This window comes from Phlebotomus papatasi, chromosome 2 (assembly GCF_024763615.1).
Source record: "Phlebotomus papatasi isolate M1 chromosome 2, Ppap_2.1, whole genome shotgun sequence".
Taxonomy (NCBI): domain Eukaryota; kingdom Metazoa; phylum Arthropoda; class Insecta; order Diptera; family Psychodidae; genus Phlebotomus; species Phlebotomus papatasi.
Genome location: NC_077223.1, coordinates 87,070,852 through 87,096,784, shown reverse-complemented (window position 1 = coordinate 87,096,784; position 25,933 = coordinate 87,070,852). Strand labels below are relative to the sequence as shown.

At 32.9% G+C, this 25,933-nt stretch overlaps 1 protein-coding gene across 19 annotated transcripts in view; it reads left to right on the top strand.

Moving 5' to 3' along the window:
• The window catches only part of LOC129804882 (potassium voltage-gated channel subfamily KQT member 4), a 343,722-nt gene that overhangs the window by 262,673 nt on the left and 55,116 nt on the right, over positions 1-25,933 (top strand). For 16 of the 19 annotated variants that reach the window (XR_008752031.1, XM_055852579.1, XM_055852587.1 and 13 more), the window contains 6 exons: positions 4,977-5,111; positions 6,173-6,255; positions 6,335-6,510; positions 15,656-15,781; positions 15,907-16,017; positions 20,983-21,170. Coding sequence is in view for 18 of the 19 variants with exons in the window: in XM_055852579.1 (XP_055708554.1) it covers positions 4,977-5,111; positions 6,173-6,255; positions 6,335-6,510; positions 15,656-15,781; positions 15,907-16,017; positions 20,983-21,170 (819 nt within the window). In the remaining variant the exon portion in view is untranslated. Of the gene's footprint in view, positions 1-4,976; positions 5,112-6,172; positions 6,256-6,334; positions 6,511-15,655; positions 15,782-15,906; positions 16,018-20,982; positions 21,171-22,616; positions 22,674-25,933 lie in introns of all 19 variants that reach the window. The other 3 variants (XM_055852578.1, XM_055852585.1, XM_055852577.1) reach the window with 1 other exon arrangement.

Genomic DNA, 25,933 nt, shown 5'->3' with positions numbered 1-25,933 from the left:
ATCAAATTTTTAATAATCATTTAATCGGCCTTTTCGTATGACATTTTATAAATTTCCCCTATCTTGTCCGAAAATGTTAATTTGAAAATTCGAAATTGCGTTTGAATATTCGAACACCAACGACATTTTGTGCAAATGGCAAATAAAGTTCCATTTACCTCTCAATATTCATTAGAATATAATCACAACATTAGAATTCTTTTATGAAATTACATTTCAATTTGATTTTCAGCAAATTTTGCCTCATATACAAATTATATGGGAAGATGTGAAGTTTAATATCAATAGCCTATAGGTTGACGTCATTCGAAAGAATTCATCTGGAGGGTTGATTTATGAACAGGCATCTACTCTGAGTATTCACCCATAAATTATGAGGTACGGGAAAGGGAATTAACGTAGATTTTCTCTGGGAATGTGACTTATGTTCTTTCCACATATTCTACTTGGCCCATGCATTGTTTATTTTTAAGGCAAAGATATGTGAGAGGATTCAGAATGCCCACTGTGTGTATAAAACACAATGCAGACACTCAGCATGACCTTACTATACCTTTATTTTTCCACAACACCAAATCCCCGGAAAATTTTCATGTTTTTAGTTCCTCTTCCGAAGGTAAATTTCTCTCTTCGTAGTAAAATCTCCTTGAATACAAGTTTTTTGTCCTCATCTGTACTGAAGTGTTTGCAAAACTTTTGACAAGAACATTTCTATTTTGTATCTAAAAATAGGTTATTCTTTCTTGTGGTTTTTACTGTGTTTAGAGGTACATACAAAAGTAACAGATAAAATTTATTAGGGCAGGTGAAAAATAAAATAAAGGATCAATCATGCTGAAAAGTAAGTGCTCTGTGGCGGAAACATGAATTGAAAATACGGCCTAGTGAAAAATAAAGAGCATGTGTACACATTCTGGGTTTAGCAAATAAAATCCCCATGGGGGAGACCAACATTAAACTTTCGTTGAAGAGACGTCAAGCTTTAAATTACAAATTGAAGGAAGTGATAATTCACAGTGTGGTGAAAGCCAAATAAATGTCTTACCGTGAGGATAATTTCAATAATTTTCTGGTGTAACTAAAGAGAGACCCTCTTAATTAATACATAAAAGAATCTCTGTGTTTTGGTATTTGGCTTGTGGGACACCGCGCAATATTCTAATTTTCATCAACTTCCTTGCGTATCTCCCCCACAAAGCAAAATGAAACGCTTTCTTCAGGTTTATTGGACGTTGACACGCATTGGTTACGGGCTTGAGGCTAAAGCTCCCCATTTTGCCCCCCTTTTTACACCATGTTTGCATTTTGGAGGAATAAATTACAAACAGAAAAACTTTTACGTTCGCTCATGCGAAAATTACTAGAATAATTTTTAGCAAAATATTGTTTAAAAAGTATAATTTGTTCATAAAATTAATTTGTTTTTCGCAAAATACTATGTTTTTGTAGCAAAAACAATTTATTACATTACATGCAATGTGTGCACTACTTTAAAATTATTCTCTTGGGAAGAGAAGGAGTAAAGAAAAACAGAAAAATAGATCCTTCATAGGGGAATATGGTACTGTTATGAACATATGCTTAAATTTTCGATTGTTTCTGCATTAGGTTTTTCGATATTCAGCTTTTTGATATCTGGATGACATCTGTCAAGTGTCGACAAATTGTAAATTCAAAATTTGGCTTATGTTTTAGTAAGGATAAACATGCAGTTTTTCGAGTACGAATCAAAATGTCTGTTATAATTATATCCAATACTATGAATTTTCCGCAGTATGATAACTACATAAGCTGGAAATTGAATTTTAAAAATTACTTTAAACGCATTAAACCATTTACAGGTCGATTCGCATTGAGTGACAATGAATTGAAAGAGTTGGCGATACAATTATGACAAAAATTTGGCGCCAATTTTCGACTAGTTTGTAATTTCGGCCACTTCCTTTATTTTTCAAAATTCAATTAATTTCACGAGGCCATTAAAACTTAAGAATGGCAAAAAGTATTTACTCTTTCCATACAGAAGTAGATCTTGAAAAATTCGAAAAACTATTTGAAGATCCAAAAAAAGAGACTTTTTTACTTCTTAATACTTTCCTAAGGTGGCGGAAGTTATATCCAGTTCGAATTTCGAACTGCTCATATGTCAAAAAGTGACGGTCTTCATTGTTGTGAGGAAAAACACAAAGCAACAACGTTTGTTTCTGTCTCTTTATTTAATCACTCCATAATGACTGAGTAACTCTTTTGCCAGCTTTTTAGTGTGACATTTGATAAATTTTCCCCACCTTTTTCGAAAATTTAGTATGAAAATTCGAAATTGAATTTTAATTCTTCGAACTTCAACTTTTTGTGCAAATAGAATTCCATTTACCTTTTATCCAAGACACTATTGGAGAATCAAAATCTCCTTCTGTTTAGTCTCACTCCACCCTAGACGGAATTTAACTAATTCGAAATGGTGCAGTATCAGCATTGGGACAAAATCCTCATAATTAAACTGTACCATTTTTTTCGTTAATAAATAATAATAATTTAATTAATAATACTTCGATGTATATAAAATAACCTCTCTCCACCTAAAATGTATCATAAATCCTTCAAAGTCAATTATATTTTTCACAATCAAAAGCAATTTCGTGCCATTGACTTACTTCATTCTTAGCTTTGACAACTTGTTTGATATTTTGAGATATTGCATTTGGATTTATTCGACTTCTGCCTTATCTGGAAAATGCGCACTTCTTTTACTGGGACACTGCCTTATTCTCTCACGGAAGTTGTGGTGTTTATTATAGAAGCCAGTTCTTCAGTTAATATTTCAACAATCATTGTTTGAAAATTACCAATCACTTTCCCTCTCTGGAAGGAGGTCGAAAGAGTAAGTGGATAGACACAAGAGTCATATATAACGTTCTAGAAATTCTACTGTATTATCCACTTTTCCTTTTGTTCATTCCTGTTTTGACTGTTTTGACCAATCCTCGCCATATTGCAAACCCTTTTAAAAAGTCGTGACAGGAAGTAGCACAGTAAAGTATTAAAAAATCATAAGTTTGGTTGGTTCGATCGAGGAGACTAGAGTTTACAGCTACGTGTTCTAGGCCATGAACAGTGGATAATCAGTTATCCCAGGGTCCACAACAATACTACTCCAATGAAACATGAGCATGTGTTTTTTAGCACTTTATAGTTTTCAAATGCTTCGGAATACTATTCGACTGTTCTTTGTGTTGGTTTCTGTCACGACTGTTTGATTGATTTGGGACACAACAAGAACTGGGGAAAATAGTCGAGACAGAAACCAACAGAAAGAAAAGTGGATAATGCAGAAGAAGCACTTGAGAACAGTAAAGTGCTAAAAAAATGTTCATTTTTCAATAGAATAGAAAAGAATAGAAGATTAAGTAAAGGAAAATGTTATAAAGAACTTTTAATCCCTAATTCTAAACTCTCATCAGGGTACTATAGTTTGTGATGATTCTTTACCGCCAAATTTTTAAGGATAACATATTTTCGAAGATAAGCCTGGGTCTATTTGCGGAGTAAGATAAGGCTTTCCATCGACTTATTGTAATAGCCAAGTTCTTGCGCTAAGATGACGAGGAACACAACGGGGTAGCTCAAAGTAACTCAAGGGGTAACTCAAAAGCAATCAGAGTGGATACTACTACTGAAAAATGAGTTCCCTGGATTCCCTGAAAAAAGTAAAGGTTCCTCCGGTTTCCTAAAAGTAGGGGAGACTGGGGCAAAAAGTAACAAAACGGATATTTTATTTTTTTTACAAGCTACTCGAGCTCCTCCAAAATTTCTAATTAGCACAGTTTTATAGGAAATTTACCGCTCTACAACTCTGTGAAAGTTATTTTCTTCTATTTTGTAAGGAAATATATTTTTGTCGAGCCGTTTTCTAAAAGGTAATTTTGTGATCATTCCAAAAATGCTGGGGCAAATAATATAAGGCATAAGATACTATCATATTTTGATTCGCTTTATTACGGGATTCCGTAAATTTAAGTAAAATACCTAGATTGCATATTTTCATAGGAAATTTATTCTTCTACACCTTTGTAAAACACCGTTTTCTCTATCTGAGCGAGAAAAGCGCATTTTAAGCTATTTTACAAAAAACACAAAAAACTGCAAATCGTTTGACCAACGCAAACAACAAGCGGCGAAACATACCATTGACGTTTCTTTTCGCCGTGGGACATCAGAAATTGTTTCGGTTTTTGTTACTTTTTGCTCCATAGCTTTTGTTACTTTTTACCCCAAGTGGTCGTTTTTAATAAGAGGATTTCTGGAGAAAAGAATCTTTGTAAAATTCTAAAATAGATAGCGGATTCGTATTCAAAGAATATCCAGATAATTTGGGAAATATTGACCAGTGCATCAAATTTAAAATAAGTAGCTAATAATTGACATCTTCTGCACTAAAAATATTTCAAAAATAGGGCTAAACATTTGGATATTTTTTATTTTCTAATTTCCTTGTTCAAATTTTAACAAATTTACGACATTGAAGAAGACCTATGGAAAGAATTTGAAGTCGCTTATTTATCTTGGAAGATATTGAATTTTAAAATTTTCGATTTGTGACTTTTTGCCCCAGTCTCCCCTACCCCGAAAAATTGTATAGGTCCCCGAGATTTCCAGAAAAATATATGGGTTTTACGGGTTCTCTGAAAAATGTATACCTTTCTTGGGATTCCTAAAAAAAAAATGTATTTCCAAGGTTCCCGTTATAGGTGCCCTAAAAAATTCACCAGTTGCCCGGGAGTCCTAAAAAAAAAATGTCTGGATTTCTTAAATTCCCCGTGGGTACCTGGCCTGATTTGCTCAAATTTTCCGAAATGAGTTACCCCTTGGTCTTACTAAGATGAATAAATGAATACAATTAGAAATACAAAACTAAAATAAACTTTCAAGGTAAAACTTAAGAACAAATTAATTAATAGTAATATTTTTCTTTCTAGATTTTTAATGGTGTTCACATGCCTGGCCTTAAGTGTATTTTCTACAATACAAGAATACGAGCAACAAGCGGTTGATCTATTATTCAGAATGGAGATAATCGTGATGGTTTGGTTTACAATTGAATTTTTTTTACGGTAAGTTTGACTGAACTTTTGTGTTAATCACCTTTAATAGTTTCGATTCAACAATTATAAATACACTTTAAAGCATTTAAAATGTTGTTTCAAATAGTAAAGAGATTCTTTATCCTTTGATAAAAGCTTCTAAAAACATTCTTATGAGATGCATCATGCAAAATATGCTTTAGAAGGATGTAAATTAATATCCTTTTGATTTTACTCATGTATTTGTGGACTTACTTTGACAAAGAGAATATCAAAGCTCAATTTAATCTAACTTTGTTCATGTAACGTGCTTTCAGAAGAACTATTAAAAAAAAGAGAACATTACTAATTTTGTTTAACTCATGTATGACCATCAGGAAAATTGCTAGTTTCCCATATTATATGTATATTTAGTGTGCATGCGTGAATTACAAAAAAAAAAGACTGGGAAAAACGCGAAAAATAATAATATGTTATTTCGTCCTATTGGAACTATGGGAACTATTCTCAGACATTTGTTCATGAACATAGTCCCTGCTATCATTAGTCAGACGAGCTTTGTTGTCCGCAACGGTTGAGCTTTGAATATCCAGTAGATTTTATAATTTTCAAAGTGAAATATTTCTTAAAAGTTCTTAAAATGTTGCGCAATAATTCCGCAAGTAAATAAATATTTCATTTTTTATCTTTAGACATTTGAATTTTTACATACTTTTATATTGATCCTGAAAGTATCAACAGTGAACTTTTTATGTTTCACTTTTAAATGTTATTTTATATCTGATGACGCAGTGCTTGAAAGTGCTGAGGGTCGACTTTTGCGATTTTTTTTTCATACTTGAATATTAATGAGGACCCCTGTTAAAATAACATGACTCGCCACGTGAAATTTCCGCACTTATTTCACAACAAAAATACAAGTAAAAGAATTAATATACATAAAATTCAGATATTCCCCATGTGATATGTACAACATAACCTACATTTTGTTTTTTAATAAAGACAAATGTAATTTGAAGTGTTTCATTGCTCAGCCCTCATCCTTCGAAGGAAAACTTTCTAATGCTATTTAATATTTTTCCTTCATTCAGATTGTGGTCTTCAGGATGTCGATCTCGATATCAAGGCGCCATCGGGCGTTTACGATTTCTAAAGAGGCCTTTCTGTATCATCGGTAAGCACTAAAATGTTCAAGCATAAAAGGGAAAAAAAATATATTTTCTACTTATTCTTGGTAATAACATTTTCAACAGACATAATCACGATATGTGCATCACTTGTGGTGCTTGGTATGGGAACCTCGGGACAGGTGTTTGCGACCAGTGCACTGAGAGGCCTTCGTTTCTTCCAAATACTTAGAATGGTGCGAATGGATCGACGTGGTGGGACATGGAAACTCCTCGGAAGTGTCGTATATGCTCATCGACAGGTAAAACTTTAAGTTAAATTCCATTCCCTGCTGCAAAAAGTTTATTTCAATTTAAATGAATTTGAATCCATTCAATAAAACGCGATTTATATTCGCAAGAACGAACACTGCATTCTTCAAAAAAATAGTGTTGGCAAAGCGTCTTAAACTTTGCGAAATGCTTGAATGGCTCGAATTTATAATTTAGATTTTTACCTCAAAAGTGCTTTTGGGTCATTAACCATTTACTGGTTTACAATCGATTTGAATCGATTAAATGTAACACTATGGATTTTCGGAAAAAAGTAACTAGTAGGTTCTTAACCAGTTCATATTCGATTGGAACCTGTTTAAAATTCTTAAAAATTCCAAGACCTTTCCATCGAACCCAAACATGGCTCTATTAAATTGAGGAATATTCTATCTAGAGCCTTTTTAATGTCTGACTTTGAAAAACCGTACTGAATGATTCAACGGTATTTTCGTATAAGGACGAAATGTGCGCCTTAGCAACCACTAAAACATACCCAAAAATAACAAAAGAGAAGGGGGTTGGGAAATGAGGGGCATGTTAAGGGTCCTTGAGTCGGACGGACAGATGAACCTCAGAATTCGATTCTCAGAAATCGTCTGAAACGCAAAGAAATGTCAAGAAAAGTGATCGGCGGGAAGTGGAAATTTTGAGGGATGAATAAATCAAGGAATTTGGCTCCGTTCAGTAATTACCTTTAGAAGAGACAAAGCCACTCCAAAGCCAAGCCAAACTCATTCGAAAATCTACCGGAAGCATAAAGTACAAGTTCACGTACTCGCCGCTTTAGCGCTGATTGTTCTTTTATTTCGAATTTCGGTATTCTTGACACTTCAATCGTCAACAATGTCAACAACAGTGTGCAAAGTTTGCTGCAAAAACTGAATTTTTGTGTAGTTTTGTGGAAATTCAGGATGGCTGAACGTCTTAATTGCACTTTCACTCAAAGAGATGTCCTTTTTTGGAACTTGTTCATTTTTGTGTAACTCGTCGGTTTAAACGTTCGAACTTCCAACGTGTTTTTAGGTAAGTTCTCTCTGATATACCTTCGAATCGGTAAAGGAAAAACCTCTACCGGAGAGAGCTCTTAAATCGGGAAGGTCATTACTGAACGAGAGGATTATTGCTCTCTTGCTCTGTGGAGTTCGAGCAGTAAAAGGCGATAAAACGTTCCAGTTTTTCACTTTGATAATATACTCTAAAAATTGTTGTATATTACACTATAAGAGAAATCCGAAAAAGTTAAAAATAATATTCCGGAAGTGTTAATTTTACCCTGCAGTATTGATCCGAAATCGGTGTAAATATTACCCTTTTAGATGTATTGGGGGTTGAATTTACCCTTTTTCATGTTAATTTTACCCTTAAAAAGGTGTAAAATTAACATTAAAAAATGTTAATAAATTTTACACCTAAAAAGTGTTAAAGTTATGAGGAAAAAAAGTTAATCGCACCCTCTTTTTTCTCGGTGTAGGACAAGGTAGTTAGACTTTAAATATAGAACTTTTCAAAGTCTATCCATCACCAATGAGAAGCATTTCAAACTTGTATAGGGTTCCAAGTCCAAGACCTTTCTAACAAATCTAAATTCACTCCAATCGCTTGGGGAAAATGCTCTCCAGATCAGTTTATTCTTTGAATTTAGAAAATCAATCATTAAACTGTTTTGTTATCTAGAACCTTCTTTTTAAAATATTATAATTTTAGTGAAATACTAATTCTGACCAAAATTTATCAATTACCCATAATTTCAATCTTCTGACCATGAACAAGGGGTGAACAAGTAGCTTTGAGAGTGAACCGTGAGCGGCGATCGGCAAAATTGTTCCGATCTGAAGCTAAAAATCGCCAGATCGGCAATATTTTGCTAAGTATTCAACAGATCGGCACAATTTAGCCAGAAAACGACAGAGCGGTGTGTTCAAAAACAAAAATCGGCAGATTGGCACGATTTTAGCGAAAAATTTTTATGAACTATAGCGATCATTTAAACTCGTCTAACATCATAAATTTCCCACAGACAATTCCAGTGGTAAATTTCAATGCACTGTACTGAGAATACTACTATTGTAGACTTACTCGGCGAACTGGCACGAGATCGACAAAATTCATGCGAAATCGGAAAATCGTCACAATTTGCAGATTTGCCGTGAACATGAGTGGCACAGTTATCTACCCCTTGACTATGAATCCTTTTAGGAAATGTTTCATAAAAAATAACCATTTAGAGCAAAATGTGACAGCATATTCAAAACAAAACGGGTCCCGGTCAAAATCCCAAAAGCCAAAATCCCGAAAGTTAAAATCCCGAAAACCAAAATCCCGAATGGGCTAAAATCCCGAAAGCCAAAATCTCGATTTCTTAAAAGTGTCATAGCTACTCCCAAGATTGCACCTGCGCTTTCTGGAGGCAAAGGGAAATCTTCTATGTCTTGGGAAATTATTCTAGGGGGAACTGGGGCAGTAGTAAACTGGGGTAGTTGTAAACACTGTGATTTTTTTCATTAATTTTAAGACTCCAGAGGATAAAACCCATAAGTATTCATAGATACCATGGGGATGTATGTCCACAGAAGAATTGGTTAATAAAATCCTAATACTTTAAAAATAAAAATCATTTTTCCCGAAAATGTTGATATTTCAATTATTTTGGTCATTTGGATTTCCACCTGGAAATTAAAAACTGTGTAAAATAATCGAAATGTAGCAATACCAGTTCTTTCCTACATCTTTTATGATTATATTTATGCATTTACTAGAGAAATTGAGATTCTCATTATTTCAAAAGAATTAATAATTGGTCAGAAAACAGCATTTGGGGTAGATGTAAACAGGCAATTTCAATTTCACAAAATGAGTAGGTAAAAGAGCGGGAAATTGACCTTCATGCGAAATATCTATAATTCATAGATTACGAAAAAAATTGGTGGCTCTGTGTTCAATAAAAAGTCACATGATGTCAAAATATGGGGAAAATCCATTGAAATGTCTTTGACTTGCATGCTTTTAGTTTTTTTTGCTATTTTAAATATTCTTTGTAAAAAGTGTCGTGATTTTTTGAAAAATATACAGTCTTTATATATCTCTTAAGTAATTAAAATAATCGAAAGTGGTGTAAAGTTAATTTCAAGGGTGGGAAAAAAGGTGTTTACATCCTCCCCAGAAAGTGGTTACTTCTACCCCAGGTATTTTGTGAAAAGAGAAAAATGCACAGGGACACAAATTTTATTTTTATGGAAAACTCAATTGTTTTCCAGCATCCGCATTACCCTCGACGAATTGCCTATACCCAAGGGTAAAACATAAGCTAAGAAATATTTTCCAAAAAATCACGGTGTCCTTGGAAAATCACCTCAAATTCGCATCTATCGAAAATGGTTACATGTGCCCCAGTCTCCCCTATACATTTTTCTCCATATAATTTCATTCCTTTCACGATTTTAAACATTCGGGACTTTGGCTTTCGGGATTTTGGCTTTTTCGGAATTTTGTCGTTCGAGATTTTGGCTTTCGGGATTTTGGCTGCCACCGAACAAAACATGGTAAAACTGGTTACTGTTAACATGGTTTACTCTTCTCAAGTGCTTCTTTATTATTGACGTTTCCTTGTATTGGTTCCTATCTCGACTGTTTTCTCCAATCCTTGCCGTGTTTTAAACCTCCAAACAGTCAATTAAGTACCTGAGAATAGTAAAGTGCTAAAAAACACATGTTCATTTTTCATTGGAATAGCACCATTAGGGGAGACTGGGCAAGAATAACTCAGAGTTAAATACTTTCAATTAATATTAGCTTCCTCCACAATCTTTTTAAGGAAAACTTTAACACTTCACTGTACCATTGTACCCCTGATTAATTCTACCAAGGTCTCCCGGAATCGGCCTTACTACTATGTCTCCGGTGCGTCTATTCTGCCTATTCCAATCCATGCAAGAAGATATTCTTGCTGTATATAGCAAGGTGGGGCAACTGGATCGTTTTCCGAAGAGTGCTACTTAAACGCTTGTTTTTGACTGATGAAATTATTTTTTACTACTTCTAAATCCATAGAATTATTCACTGTTTTATTCAGAAATATAATATAAAATTATAAAAAAATATTAAAGAAAATTTATAAAATAATGATAGTACTGAAATAAGTCAGCATGCACTAACTGGGTCGCCTTTTCGCTAATTCACTTTTAATTAGACCTTTGGATTTAAAATACTTTTTTCACAAGGATAAAACAATAAATGTTTTCAATCAACCAACTATCATTAGCGAAAATATCACTGCTAGAAAATTTTTAATGAAGAACCCAGCTGGCACAAGATTGAAATGAGTCGATTACACTCAACTTATTTAATGGATAAAAATATTATTTTTGCTTTTTCTCAAAGGTGAATAGTTATATTATGTTACTGTAGTGACTATATTACGGACATAAAAATAAAAATATTATTTTAAGTGGATTAGTCATAACCGATCCAGATAGCGAAGCGCCCGGATTAGCACACTTGACTGTATAGCTTTTGAAATTCACCTGAAAAGTGCATTTCTCGTTAAAATTATCTCACAGCAAAGCTTTAAATACCCCAATATATTACCCCATTCTTGTCAATATTTGGTCTAGTATTTCTGAGAAGTTCCCAATCGATGAGATATGGCATTGTCAATCACTTTGCAATTTTTCGTATTGTAAGAACAAAAAATGAAGTAAAATAAAAATTCATCAATTCTGAAGAAATCCATTATAATATAAATATATTAACGTAGCTCTGAAAATGTGATTCTTTCCATTCGCACAAAGTACATTATGTACACAAACTCAATAATAACAGTAATAAAGAATTAAAGGAAAAAAGTACATAAAATTGTATCCGACTTACATTTTACCTCCTATCAAAATGAATTTTTAAAAAAATGTAAATTATATATTGTATTTGTAGAGAAAAATATGTGCATAGTGTAGAAGTACCCCTAATGGCTATTTCTATCCAGCAATAATTTTTATGTTGACTATTACGCGGAATATTATTCAACTAAATTAGATGAAGAGAACTTCGTGATATATAAGCTTGATCCTTAAGCTGACCATAAGGTACCTCCACCCTACTCCTTTGTCCTTTGTGCGAACATCTTATTGGGTGGAGTTTCAAGAGGAAAATTTGTGCCAGAGTCCCATTCCATTGGACATACTGACCATTATATTAAATTGTGCCTTGAATTTATATGTTAGGAAAATGGGAAAAAATGATTGCATAAGGCCTTTTGCCTATTCTGACTCACATTATGTCTGCCGTCTCACTCCTACTTCTTGGGCAGTTTCTCTTCCTGTGTGTGGTCATTTAAATTGCTTGTCAGCAAACGTATCCCAAGTATTTCTTCACACGTAAGACACAATTATTGGAAAAGGAAGTGAAAGACTAAGGCGATATCGTGATGAAGTAGAGAATCTTAATGAAAATGGGTATAAGGCCAAGATAGAACATGCACTAAAGGTAATTTTATGATTATACAATACATATGTACATGAAGAGGTGCAAGATTAAATGACATGGATATTCTTGTAGAGAAAACTAATAATAAGCCTGTTTTAGCTTATTGGAGATGTGATTTTCTAAGTGAGAATTCAATTTATCACCTTCTTTGAACGAAATTGTAGTCATAGTTTGAAGACTGGTCAAATAATTTTAAAATATTTACCTATTGTGGAAGTGTCTTAAGACCCTTAAGACTAAGTTGGTAAGGTAAAGGCTTTTTTAAAGTCTATTTCCAAGCAAACTATAGGAGACTCTAGAACCTACACTGAGTGAGAGAAATCCGAAAAAGTTAAAATAACATTCCGGAAATTTTTATTTTACCCTGCTGTATTGATCCGAAATCGGCGTAAATATTATGCTTTTTAGGTGTATTAGGGGTTAAAGTTACCATTTTTCATGTTAATTTTACCCTTAAAAAGGTGTAAAACTAACACTAAAAGTTAACACATAACTTTAACACTAAAGTGTTAAAGTTATGAGGAAAAAAAGTTAATCGCACCCCTCGCACCCTCTTTTTTCCTCAGTGTACTACAACCATTTCCTATGCGCTATCTATGACGCGCCGAAAGACTACCCCAACCGCACGAAGGCTATGTCATTATTTCTATCAATTTTCCAAAAATTATGAGATATCGAATTTTATAAGTATAAAGGGTATTCCTCAAAATATTGTAGCTATTTCTGAATTCATTTATAAGGTTTTGGAATCCCAGTCCCAGATCAGTTTGGTGGCAATGGGTAATAAATTGCGTAAATTCGTCGTGATTTGAGGTTCAAATGTTTTTAAGGATCAGCCAATTTTCATGAATTGTCCAAGAGTAACGAATTAGATCTAATTGTAACCCTAAATCCGAATGGAGGTCCCTTCCTTTCTCCCGCTGAATTGGTTAACTAAAAAGGTCTAAGGTTTACTCAAATGGTTTAACTTCTCCAATTTTACCCTGGCCCAGAGTGCTCTTAGACCGGCTTCAGACTGAAGGTTTAGCCCAATTCCCGAAGGTCTCAAAAATCTTAATAAACAAGCAATTTTATTGATTTTTCAAAATCTAATGAATCATTTGCCCTTAATGTTCAATCCTAAGCAACAATTTCCTAAAAAATGATGTTTGATGAGGAATTATAGGAGTTAAGCCAGATAGCTAAGTCCTAGGTCTGAAGCCCGTATTACTTAGCCAACCTGAATGCCCCAGCCTCCATCGTGACGTCCACATTGATGACGAGCTTAGTGTGGATATTCTGTCAACAAGATCTGTTCACGACACAGAGCTCCGAGGTCCGACCTCAAATCAATCCTATCCAGTAGTGGTTAAACTGAAAGGATCATCGAGGATCATTTAAAATGTCCCTGTTTTGACACTTATTTAATTCCGGATTTAACGAATAAAATCAATGAAATAGTCATAAAAAAATTGATGAAAAAGCCAGACTCTCGATTACCCACTCTAATTTCTAGACAAGATTTTTAGAAATATTTTGACTTAAGACTGGATTTTAAAAGCAAAATGATCTATCCGAATTTAAAACCCATTTAAATACCTTCTTATTTAGAATTTAGTGACATTCCGTAACTTGGCTGAACCTTTAGTCTTAAACCCATTTAATGAACCGAATGAACCTATTAATAGACCGACTTGTATGATTCCAGAATTGTTTTTGAAATTATGTATATATCAGTTCAGATCGCTTGAAAACCAGTAAATACAAAAAATGTACAATAAATAAGTAAATTACTTTATTAATCTAATAAGAGACACTTTTTGAGGTATTGCTTTTAACAGTAAAAAGGGGTGGCAAAGCATCCCAGGCTTTGCGAAATACTCGAACTCGTGAATTAGATGATATACCGCAAAAGTACTTTCGCATTATTTACCGTTTACCGGTTCATAACCGATTTGAACCGATTCATAAATCTCTCAAAAGGTCCTCCAAAATAGTTTTTGAAAGTAATAGGATTGATTTCCAGTTGAAATTTGTTTATCAGTATGAACCGGTTCATTACCGATTGGAACCGGTTTAGTTTTATCGGAAATTCTAAGACCTTTCCAACGACCCCAAACATGACCCCATTTGCTTTATAAATGCATACACTCTAGTGTCTATTTAACAGTTGACCTTGAAAAATCGTTATTAGGAATTATTCAACGGTATTTTCGTATATGGACGAAATGTTCGCCTTATTCATATCCAAAAATGAAAAAAATCGCACGACGCGTTTTCGAGCAATCCCAAAAAAATATAGTTTTGGAGGGGAAGGTGAGGGGTGAGAGGAAAATTAGGGGCATGTTAACGATCCTTGGGTCGACTTATGGGGGGCCCGCGAAGGTCCCAAGTCTCTATCTCTAACCGTTTGGCCTCTAGAGCTGATGACAGCCGGACGGACAGACGGACAGACGGACAAACAGCGTGACGACATTTCTCAGAAATCGTCTGAAACGTGAAGATTTGTTGAGAAAAGTGGTCTCCGGGGGGTGGAACATGGAAATTTTGGGGGGTGAAAAATCGAGGGATTATACTGCTCTCTCCGTAGAGTTCAAGTATAGTAAAAAAAAATCGAAGAGTGCCCAAAGCCTGGAACCTTTTTGCTATACCGTTTCCAATGTGGCAATAAGGAGTGCAAATGGGGAAATCAGTCTCGACCCTAGTAAATTATATATAATTTATCTTTAAATTTTTATTTTCGTGAAAAAAGAATTATTTTTGTTAGTAAATAAATAATAATATAAATAAAGTATTTTTCTTTCATTCCGTTAGAAACTAAAAATTAAACTGAAACATTTAAAATTAAATTCAGCGGGTTCAGCGGTGTCTTTTCGAGCCTTTTCATGTCTTAAATCAGTTCATGATTTATGTTATTATTGTAAATTACTCCTATATTGTCTTGAATTCTATTAATTGTTATGCCTAACGCACAATAACTTTTGTTTTGTAAACATGTTTTTTGACATTTCAATGAGAGTGAATGAAACCGAGTTTGGTCATCTTGCTCTCTCTCTCATATGAAATTTTGAAAACATGTTTACAAACAAAATTTATTGTGCGTTGGGCATTATCAATGTAATGACCAGTACACAATAACTTTTGTTTATAAACATGTTTTCAAAATTTCCCATGAGAATGAGCGAGATGACTAGATCTAGATCTCACTCACTTTAATTGAAATGTCAAAAACATGTTTAGTAAACAAAAGTTATTGTGCATTGGGCATAACATAATTAGCATGTCAATTAGTGAAAAAAACACATGTTATTAGCAGTAAAAAAAGGAATAGGCGTCCAGTTTTACTTACTAAATTTTCTAAAATACCCTGATTCAAATTTCCAGGATCCTAAATTTTGTTAACAGATATTTTTTCAATATTATTTTTAATCAGAAAATCAACAATATGATATAGGTTATCTGACCCTCAGTATCACAATAGCTGTGATTGTAAAAGAATCACAGTTAAATCAGATTCAATAGTAGGAGAAACTATATGCTATCGTATAGTCTCTTTCTTTAGCGTTTGACCAATAGATCAATATAATTATGTTTATTTTGTGAAGAAAAAAAATGCTGAATCAATGATGTAAGAATATAATTTATTATTTTTCCTTCTCTCTTGTTGACTTTCAGGAACTGATAACAACGTTGTACATAGGTTTCCTTGGCCTTATATTTGCTTCCTTTCTGGTATACTTGATGGAGAAGGATGTAAATAAAAAATTTAATAATTTTGCTCAAGCTTTATGGTGGGGCGTGGTAAGTGAAGATGTTTTTTTTCTCAACTCGATATATCTCTCTCGTATCCTTCACTAATTTTATTTACATCATGGTTCAATTGACTGAAAACTTTTTAATCTCCATTTATTGGTATCTCGTTTCAGATAACATTGTGTACAGTGGGATATGGCGATATGGTGCCTGAAACATGGCAAGGAAAATTAATAGCATCGTTCTGTGCTCTACTCGGAATCTCGTTTTTCGCACTGCCGGCTGTAAGTATTTCTCTCTATACATACCTATCGGGATAATATCCTTTTCACCCTCCGCCTTTGTTATCTCCCGTGACCCTTCAACTCATATAATTTAATGTATCTAATTAAAAAGAAACTGAACGGTCACTCGTATGCAAATATATTCGCCGCTAATGTTTTGTGCATAAAGCACATAGAATATCTCTGTGAATGTCTATAAATCCGAGAAGGATATTATGGATTCTAGATCATGTAACTCTTGGGTTATGGCAGGGTAAATTATTGTTTGCCTCTTCAGCAACCCTTCAGCTATCACCTCATTCACTTGTATTTCGATGAAATGTTTAAATTCAGAGGACATTACCCAATAAATTTGTTGACCTTAATAACTGATGTCACAGCATAAAATTACTTTATAAACATCATTTTATGAAGATTATCAATTTAGAAGATACTTCAATAAAGCATAAACTGTCCAAACTCATTTTCATCATATTTTGTTGTAATTATTCAATTTTATCTACTAACAAACACTCGTGACATCAATTCACTATTGTTCTTTCCTAACAAACATACCCAGTTTAAACATTTTTGCAAAATTATTCAAATGATGTGGGTGTTTTACATTGCAATTTATACGGCTAAAGCGTCTGTGAATGGGAGTTTAATAACACTATGCAACAATATTTTGAACATCTTTTGTGTTTGGATTTTCATGCTACTTTTTCTACTGCTTCGATTACAATTATTTAGGGGAAACTGGGGCACCACCAAACACGGTTTAGCACCGAACACTAATTTTTATTTCTAAACTACTTGGGCTATCTCGACCATTTCTTCAATGGACAAGCATCCCTATAAGTGCCTATAAATTCCTATAGGCCTTGTCCTCAGAAGTCGAATATTTGAATAAAAAATCGCAGTGTTTGGTGGTGCCCCAGTTTCCCCTACAAAAATTATTCTTTTAAAGCGGCTATAAAAAATTAGGGATAAAATCCGATTAATTTTGGTATAGTAAGGGTCGAGGTAAAGCACGGTCGATTTTTTACGATGCTACTTATTGTTACAAAGGTCTGGATCGCAGATGAAATACATTAAAAAAAATTATCAAAATCGCTTCATGAACACCGAAAGTATGGTCCGGTTAAGTTAATTTCATTTAAAGCTTGGGACAAGGTAGGACAAGGGGTAGAACTAGGAGAAAGTGCGACCAAACGTTGGAAAGGTCTTCGCCTTAGCTACAAAATTTTGGTACAACGTACTTTTTAAGTTCTGAGATATTCGAATCGACACAGATTGTACGAAAATCGATTTTTTTCGATTTTAGCGGCCCTAGCGATGCTCGTATGAAATTAGTATGTTTGGAAGAGTCGTAGCATTTAAAAAGACCTTTCCAAATCACTATCCAGAATCAAATTCTGACAATATAAGTACTAAAGCTAGATCCATTTTAAAGTTCATTTTTAATTCCCTTGAATAAGAGGTGTCGGATGGTGTCAAGTTTTTCTAATTAATAGTGTTTAGGCCGTTTAGGCTCAGCTATAGCATATTGAAATTTGAAATCGATTTTGGGCCCGATCTGGCGAGATTGCATTTCACTTTGGACCATAAAAGCTCAGAGTGTAAAGAATCTTAGTTAAAAATATTTTGTAAATATTAGATAATTCAACTCGAAAATTTACAATATAATCGGAAATTGTGTAAATTACTAACAAGTTCGTAAAAGTTTGTTCTTTTTCACAAACATTGCTTGTAGTATGATCTCTTTCCAAACGTTTTTGTTCTTCAACAGAGATTTGTTCGCAAATGTTCGTATACAAATAGCACAAGCTTTCGAAATATTTTGTCATTTGTTCGTACACTTCAGTTTATTTGGCAAAACTTTGTCAGAAGTTTGATACCAATTATTTTTAAAAATACTTGCTTAGCTCTCCGTTATTCATATGACAGCTATCATACACTCTAGAAATTTAAAATATCAATATATTTCAAAGGGGTTCCGGTCAAAATCCCGAAAGCCAAATCCCGAAAGCTAAAATCCCGAACGCCAAAATCCCGAATTCTTAAAAGTGTCATAGGTACTCCCACGATTGCACTCGCGCTTTCTGGAGACAAAGGGAAATCTTCTGTGCCTCTGATTCTAAACATTTTCCCCCATATAATTTTATCCCTTTCAGGATTTTGAACATTCGGGATTTTAGCTTTAGGGATTTTGGCTTTCGGGATTTTGGCTGCCACCGACTTCAAAGATTTATTAATTTTGATATTGCATAATTTATAAGTTCATTTAAACGATGAATTTTCTAAGTATTTCTAAAGTCGAAAAGTGAACTTAAATGTTTAAATTGTTATTTTATGCCAAAATTGAAATTTTTTTAATCTGGATTTAAAGATGATTATAATTTACAATATGTCTATTAAAGTCATTGAAAAAATCTCAGGATTATTTCAGTTATACGAGTTTTTAAAAGTCCTCGAAAATAGCTTTAAAAATAGATTAAATACTATAAAAAATTTGCCATGTTCATTTCGATTTATTTTTCGTAAAGCTTATTATTTCTCACATTTAAGAAAAGAGTAATTAGGCTATATAAAAATTTATTGTGTAATCAAATTTTTCAGAAATGAGCCGTAATTTTAATCCTCTACAAAGTAAGATCGTATCAAGACATGCATCACAAAAATCACATTTGATGTGATTACAAAAGCTTTATCTATTTAAAATTGCTTTAGTGCCCTTACTCATAGTCTTACTAACATTTCTTCTGAAGGTATGAATTTATTTTGAGTTTTAAGTTTATTTTTTTACTGAAAGATATGTCGTTCTGCTTTGTTCATATGTATTACTTAAAAATTTCGAAAAAAATACGTGTCAATTTAAGAAGTGAAAAGATTTCAAAAAATTTCATTATTTTCTACCCTAGTGCTTAAACTAATAGAATGGATAGTTTTTTTTAGTTTATTGGATCATGATTGTGTTAAAAAAAAACATTTTCTCATTACTTTTTTTTCCCATGTTAAAGAAAACACTTAGAGAGTTAAATACAATGAAAACTTATTTAAATTTTCGATTTTATCCCTCAATTTTAAGAGAAATCGTTAGGCTTTATAAGAACGCTTAGCACATAGTTTGGCTTCGAAGACTTTATACTTTTCCGACTTTTCCTATGTTCCTTCAATGAAATTGATCTACGTTTTATTATCTTCAATTTCTTCCGGTGTTCGTGTTCGTATGGCAAAATTGAGTTTTGGTTTCGAAAAGAAGAAAATTCTCTGACGAACCCAGGAAAAAACTGAAGATAGTATACAACTACGTAAAACTATCTTCATACTAGAGGTTTAGCCACGTTCCTGAAAGTCTCAAAACCCTAAATGTTTATTTATTTATTTATATTTATTTTCCCAATCAAAGCCATGGTTGCGTCTGCCGCCGTCTTACCATAACCGGTCACACCAGGTAAACGGCAGAAACCCATGGTGTATTGACCGTATAAGCCAGCTCATACAATCGAGCTTCAAATGCAGATCATTTGTTACACAAAAAACATAGTAGTTTTGTATGAGACTTTAAAAGAACAAAATGAATTGATCTCATTTGGTAAGGTAAGGAAAGGAGACAGAGCAGGGCATAGGAATGGGATTAAGTGGCAACGGGCTTCAAGGAAGCACGTATTGTTGCCACTGAGAGAGTTCAAGAAAACCCAAGCATGCAGTGAATGTCAGAAATTAGAGACAAGAGGTGCAACGAAATTTTAAATATAATATAAAAGATGTTGAAAAATTATAAAATTTTAAGTGCATAGGGTGGACCAAGAAATTATGAATATAAAATTAAGAGAGGCGGCTTAAGTTGAAAATAAGAAAAGGAAGACTAAACAAAGCAACAGAAAGTGTACAGAAACTTAAGAACTGGAAAAGTCGCCGTGGTTCCGCGCAAAACTGGCAAATCAATACCGCTAGGTGAATAGAAATCGACCATAGAGTAGATCAACAGAAACTATAAACATAATTATTTAAAAAAAAAAGGTCCTAAACAATCAATTTTATTACATTTTCAGAATCTTATAGCTCACTTTGTCCTTAATAATCCAATTCTAAGTTATTTTTTCCAAGAAATGTTGATTGATAAGTATTAAGAGCAGTTAAGCCATATGGCTAGGTCTTCAGTCTGAAGCCCATATAATATACAGTATTCGATGATTTCGCGATCTGACCTACGTTTCTCAGGAAATCTGACTTAGCACTGGTTATTAAAATACTTTATATCATTATGTCAGATTCGTTAAGGAATATGGAAAAAAATAAAGTGCTCAAAGCTAGAGTGTGTGCGAAGTCTGAAAGCCTTCCCGTAATAAGGTTAATACTTTCAAAAATCATACTTATTACGTTAACACTTGCGGTGCACTTTCGGAAAATTTACGTTTAAATGTGGTAATACAGTAAAATTTATGTTATTAAAGTTACCTTGTTCTAGTAGGTAATCTTAATGACGAGAAAATACTTTTTTCTTACGCTAAGTTTTTAATTAAGCTAGAAAGTGCTACAGGGGTATACTTCATCATTCAAAAACCAATAAAAAACTGCTTTCAACAAAATCCTCTTCCGAGTACAAAAATATATCACAATAACATGATTTTTTTAATTGAAATTACTCCATTATAGTGCAATTATTCGCAAAAGCCGCCCATAAAAAGGGGTTTTTCGCAAAAAATGGAAAAATGTCCCTGTTGCGTGGTAAATACAGAGAGTTATTTGTGTGTAAAAGGAAAAAAATCGCTATTTGAATTCCACGTGTGAGTTGGTAAATTAATTTGTTTTAATAATCTACCACAAATAACATGTGTGGCTGGGTTGTAGAGTTCACAAACAAGTCCCAGTATTAATCAAATTTTATGTTACATTTAGTTTACAAGCAAACTGGTGGATATTGTGCGGCAAAGTGAATAGCAATGCGAGGGAAATGTAAACGATTTTGGTCATTTTCAGGGAATTCTGGGCAGCGGTTTCGCCCTGAAAGTCCAGCAACAACAGCGTCAAAAACATATGATCCGCCGCCGTCAACCCGCGGCCACCCTCATCCAATCACTATGGCGATGTTATGCTGCCGATGAGCATAGTGTCTCCGTGGCCACGTGGAAGATCCATCAAGTGCCACTGCCAAGTCCTCCTCCCTCGTGAGTATCCTCCATGCTACTAAATATTCTCCCTTTTTCTCATGCCTCACTTAACAAACAATTCATTTATGCCATCAATTAATTTAATATTCTGTCTGTGATCTTTTTTATTTTATGAGGAATATTTCTTGGAAAATGTTTAGATTGTGTGAAAGAAAAATGTATAAATTTCTTATTATCATGATTTTCTATATAATATTCATTTTATGTTTGTTGTCCGTCGCACACAATTTTCCCTCTCAATTTAATTTTAATGTTTTTTTTCTTAATTGGCGTGTTCTTCTGTATTGAGCGACATAAAGTTTTAAATTATCGCAATTTACGAGAAAACAACGGACTCTCTCTCTCTGAAAAGCATGTCAAACAACCCCCAAAATCGTAAAAAAAAAAAATAGAAAAATAATTCTTTTTAATAAATCTAACTTTGTCCTGAGGCCAAGTTTTCTATTTAAATTATCTCAATTATATTCCTATTTTTTAATACTTTTTAAATTAAACGTTTAAGTTTGTTTTCTGATTTTTAATTTATTATTCTATTTATAGTTCTGAGTACTGGGATAGATTGGTTAAAGGTTTAAGTGAATATAGGTAAATGGCAGGATGACAAAGTAAATTTTGATTTTTATTTTTTCAATATCACAGAATTTTTATCACAAAAAAACAGAAATATTTTATGCAATCACAAAATTTTTTTCAGTTCCTCTAGACTCAAAAAAAAATTACAGTCTCACTTGATTATTTCTGTTTGCATTTCCCAATTTTCTTCTTCAACTTTTTGACCGTCCCTTTTTTTGAGATTAAATTGAAAAGTTCTCTCTGCTCTAATTTATCTGTCCAATTTTCCTGATTTGCATCACTACTGCCTCAAGCCTGAAGTTTTTCATTTGTTGTCTTGATAAGCTCTATTTTTTTGGATTTTTCATATAAACTAATATTTGGATGGAAACCCATTTAAATAACTAAAGAAATCTTTTTTTAAAAATAAGAAAAGTTTGTTGGAATTGAGTTTTTTATTCTCTTAAAACGATAAATTCCTCCTTAAAATGTTTATACTAAATTTTTAAAAGCATCAATAAACCCATAATAATGCTATAATTATAATCGTTTAACGTATCATTTCTCCCAGAGATGCATTTTTTGAAAATCCAAATGAATTGTCTGGGAATAATACAAACCAAATAACTCCTTGGTAAGCCAATTGGTTATAGTTAAATTTTGAATGAAAATACTATAAAATGAAAAAGGAATTATTTAAAATAGTCCCCATGATCATTTTAATTTAGTACAACCTATTCTATTAAAACTAATCCCAAAATAATAATATTTCGGATTAAATAACTCCCAGTTTCCAAAACTAAATTTAAATTACTCTCCAAATAAATTTAATTTATGTTAAGAGAAGTTTCATCTGTGAATTCAATTTTTTTTTAACTCGTTTTGCGAAAGCTTTCGTGGCCAAAAGATTTACCTATTGACTAGACGATATCCAAGTGGTATGGAAAGGTTGGTGTCTTTCATCTGCTCCTCTCTAATAACAAAATTTCTTAACAAAAGAACGATACACTTATTAGAACAATATTTTGTAATTTATATGAATATTTCCTATATTGTTGATGGAGCCTATTAAATATTTTCCTCTTTTCTGTGTACTAATCTCAGTGTATTTAAACTTAATGTTCCTCTGCAGATGTTCCCTTTTTCTAATAAAGTAAATTTATTCTGACTACTTGTGAATCACACTAGAACCTTTCACTTCAGTGTTTTAAATGTTCACTTTGTATGTGTTATTCCTGCATTTTGTATTTTATATCCTTCCAAAAATACCCCGGATTTATCTCAATTTATTTTTTTATTTACTTTTGAAAGGTGTATAAACATTTTTTTTCAATTTTTCAATTTATACTACACTGAAAATGTGGATCGTAATTTCTATAAAATGACATTTTGATCTTATCAGCTAAACTTTAATTAAAAATTATTGACTTCACCATATTTTTCTATTTTTCAATTTTCACAAATAACATTTTTGTAAAGAATTACGGCGGAATGTGTCATAAAAAATATTTAAACTAAATATTACGTATTACTTTTATTATTTAATTGAAAAATAAATTTTATCTATTCTATGTTCAGGGAAAAATCAACGAATATGACCAATAAAATAATTGGTTAAAAATTCCGGTATATTACCCTGAACCCAGAAATTATTAGAACATTCACATTTTTAACAAAGAGAAAAACAGAAATTGGTAAAAAATAGAAATTATTTTACCGAAATTTAAAGTACCTGATCAGAAATATAACTTTAAGAGATTACATGGCTCAAGAAGACTAAAAACTGTGTATTTTTTCTCGTATATTTTCCGTGCAATAAATAATTTATTTAAATGAAGGTAATTAACATTTAAAAGTAACACTGTCGAAAAAATCCGGAAAGTCAAGATCCTGAAACGTCAAAATTCCAAGGGGGAGATATTAGTCGAAAGATTTTAGTTTGTATATTAATTTATAAGTTTATAAGTTTATTTATTAGTTATTATATTAGGGGAAGATATGAGTCACTTCCTAAATTTGTATGGAAAACGTCAAAGACTTCCACACTTCCGCAAGGACCATAGGTGATTTCCAGCACTTTCTGCACTTCCAAGTACTTCCGGCATTTGAATTTAAAAGATACGACTAAAATGTATGTGAATTTTCTTCAAGAGTCGGATTATTATTTTTCGCTTTTTTGGATATCGTTAAAAAATTCCGAAAAGGCTAAATCTCGAAAGCAAAAATCCCGACTAGGCCGAAATCTTGATAACCAAAATCCTAAACGGCAAAACTTCGAATATGTCGATATCCTCAAAACCGAAATTCCGATGAAGCCAAGATCATCATCATCAGCATTTTTAGTCGCTTATCTCTATTGGGGTCGGGGGCCATGACATCCAAATTAGAAGCCCATGCTTGTCGATCCTCAGCCACTTCAGGAAGATGTTCGAGATCGAATTCAAAGCGGTTCAAGGCAAGATTCTGAATTTGATTTAGTCACCTTGTCCTAGGTCTATCCTTATCCTAGGTACAATGACTTGTATAGCTTTTCTGGGGAATCGAAGCCAAGAACTTGAACACAAAAATCCTGAACCTCAAATCCCAAAAGAGCCAATATTCCAACTTCTTAAAAATAATACAATAAATAATAAATAAATAAATAATAATAATACACATTATTTTTTTCATAATTTCGTCTCTTTCAGAATTGTTCTCATTTGAGATTTTAGCTTTCATGATTCTGGTCCTTTTAGAATTTTGGCGTTAGGGGTTTTAGTTTTCGGAATTTTAGTACATTCGACATTTTGACTTTTTTGAATTTTGACCCATACGGGATTTCAGCCTATCAGGGATTTTATCCTATCCGGATTCGGTCCATTTGGAATTTTGGCCCATTCGAGATTTAGACTCTTCGAAATTTAGATCCATTCGAGATTTCGACACTAATCGAGATTTTAGTCCATTCGGGATTATACTTTTCTACATTTTGACCCATTTCTAATTTTGGCCCATTTAGACTGTTTAAGATTTTAGCCCACTCGGGATTTTTACTTTTCCAGATTTTGACCCATTCGAGATTTCGACCCATTTGGGATTTTGATTTGACCCATTTAGGATTTTGATTTTTTTCAAATTTGAACCCATTTGGAACATTGGCCCTTATGAGAACTAGGTTATTCAATATTTTGGCCCATTTGGGAATTTGACTTTTCTAAATTTTGACCCATTCCTAATTTCGACCCATTCGGAATTTCAACAAATTCCAAACTTGGACTATTCGGGATTTTAGATCATTTGGGATTTTACTGTTCCGGATTTTACCCATTCGGGATTTCGACCCATTCGGAAACTTAAGCCATTCGACATTTAGGCTATTCCGAATTTTGGCTTTTCGGGATTTGACCCATTCGGGATTTCAGCCCCTTCAAGATTTCGTTCAACCCCTTCAGGACTTTGGTTTTCGAGCTCAAGATTGTGGCCAGATTCAAAAAGTATGACCTTTAACTACGTTTTCTAAAATTTTAATTTAGAAATATATTAAAAATTCAGCCGTTTCGAAATGATTTCCGGAGAACTTTTTTTTCCTGTATTCATTATTACTCCAAGTAGATTCATCAGAAGTCAAAATACCAAATACCTCCTGTTGGTAGATGAGTTAAACTCGTACTAGAACGAGGGATTTTTGAAAAATATTAAATTTACACGTTCGGGAGAATTTTGTTATCAAAAAAATACCATTTACTGCGTATTTTACACCACGTACAGTCTTGCAAAGTAAATTGCAATGAAGGAAACAGAAATAAAACTTTATTTGTGTAGTAGTTTAGCTAATAATAAAAATTATTTCAAAATAAATAACGTCAATTTCGAAATAACAATTTAAAGTTTTTTGGTCATAAAATAAGCATTCCATCAGAATTTATTTTACTGAGCAAATCAACAAGCATTATTGTAACATAGAAATATAATATTAATATTTAAAAAAATGTCATAATTATTAATTAATTGATTTTACGAATACGAATAGTAACAGGTAAGCCGGCGGTAGATGCACTACATGAAATATTTTAAATTTTAATAAATTGTGATTTATTATTATGACATTAATTTTAATTATAAATAAAAATTTACAAACGATTTATTTATTTATGAATTTTTAAAAGCTGGCTCAATGCCTAGAAAAAGGACTTGTTCGAAGCTTGAATCATCCGAATGTATCGCATTTT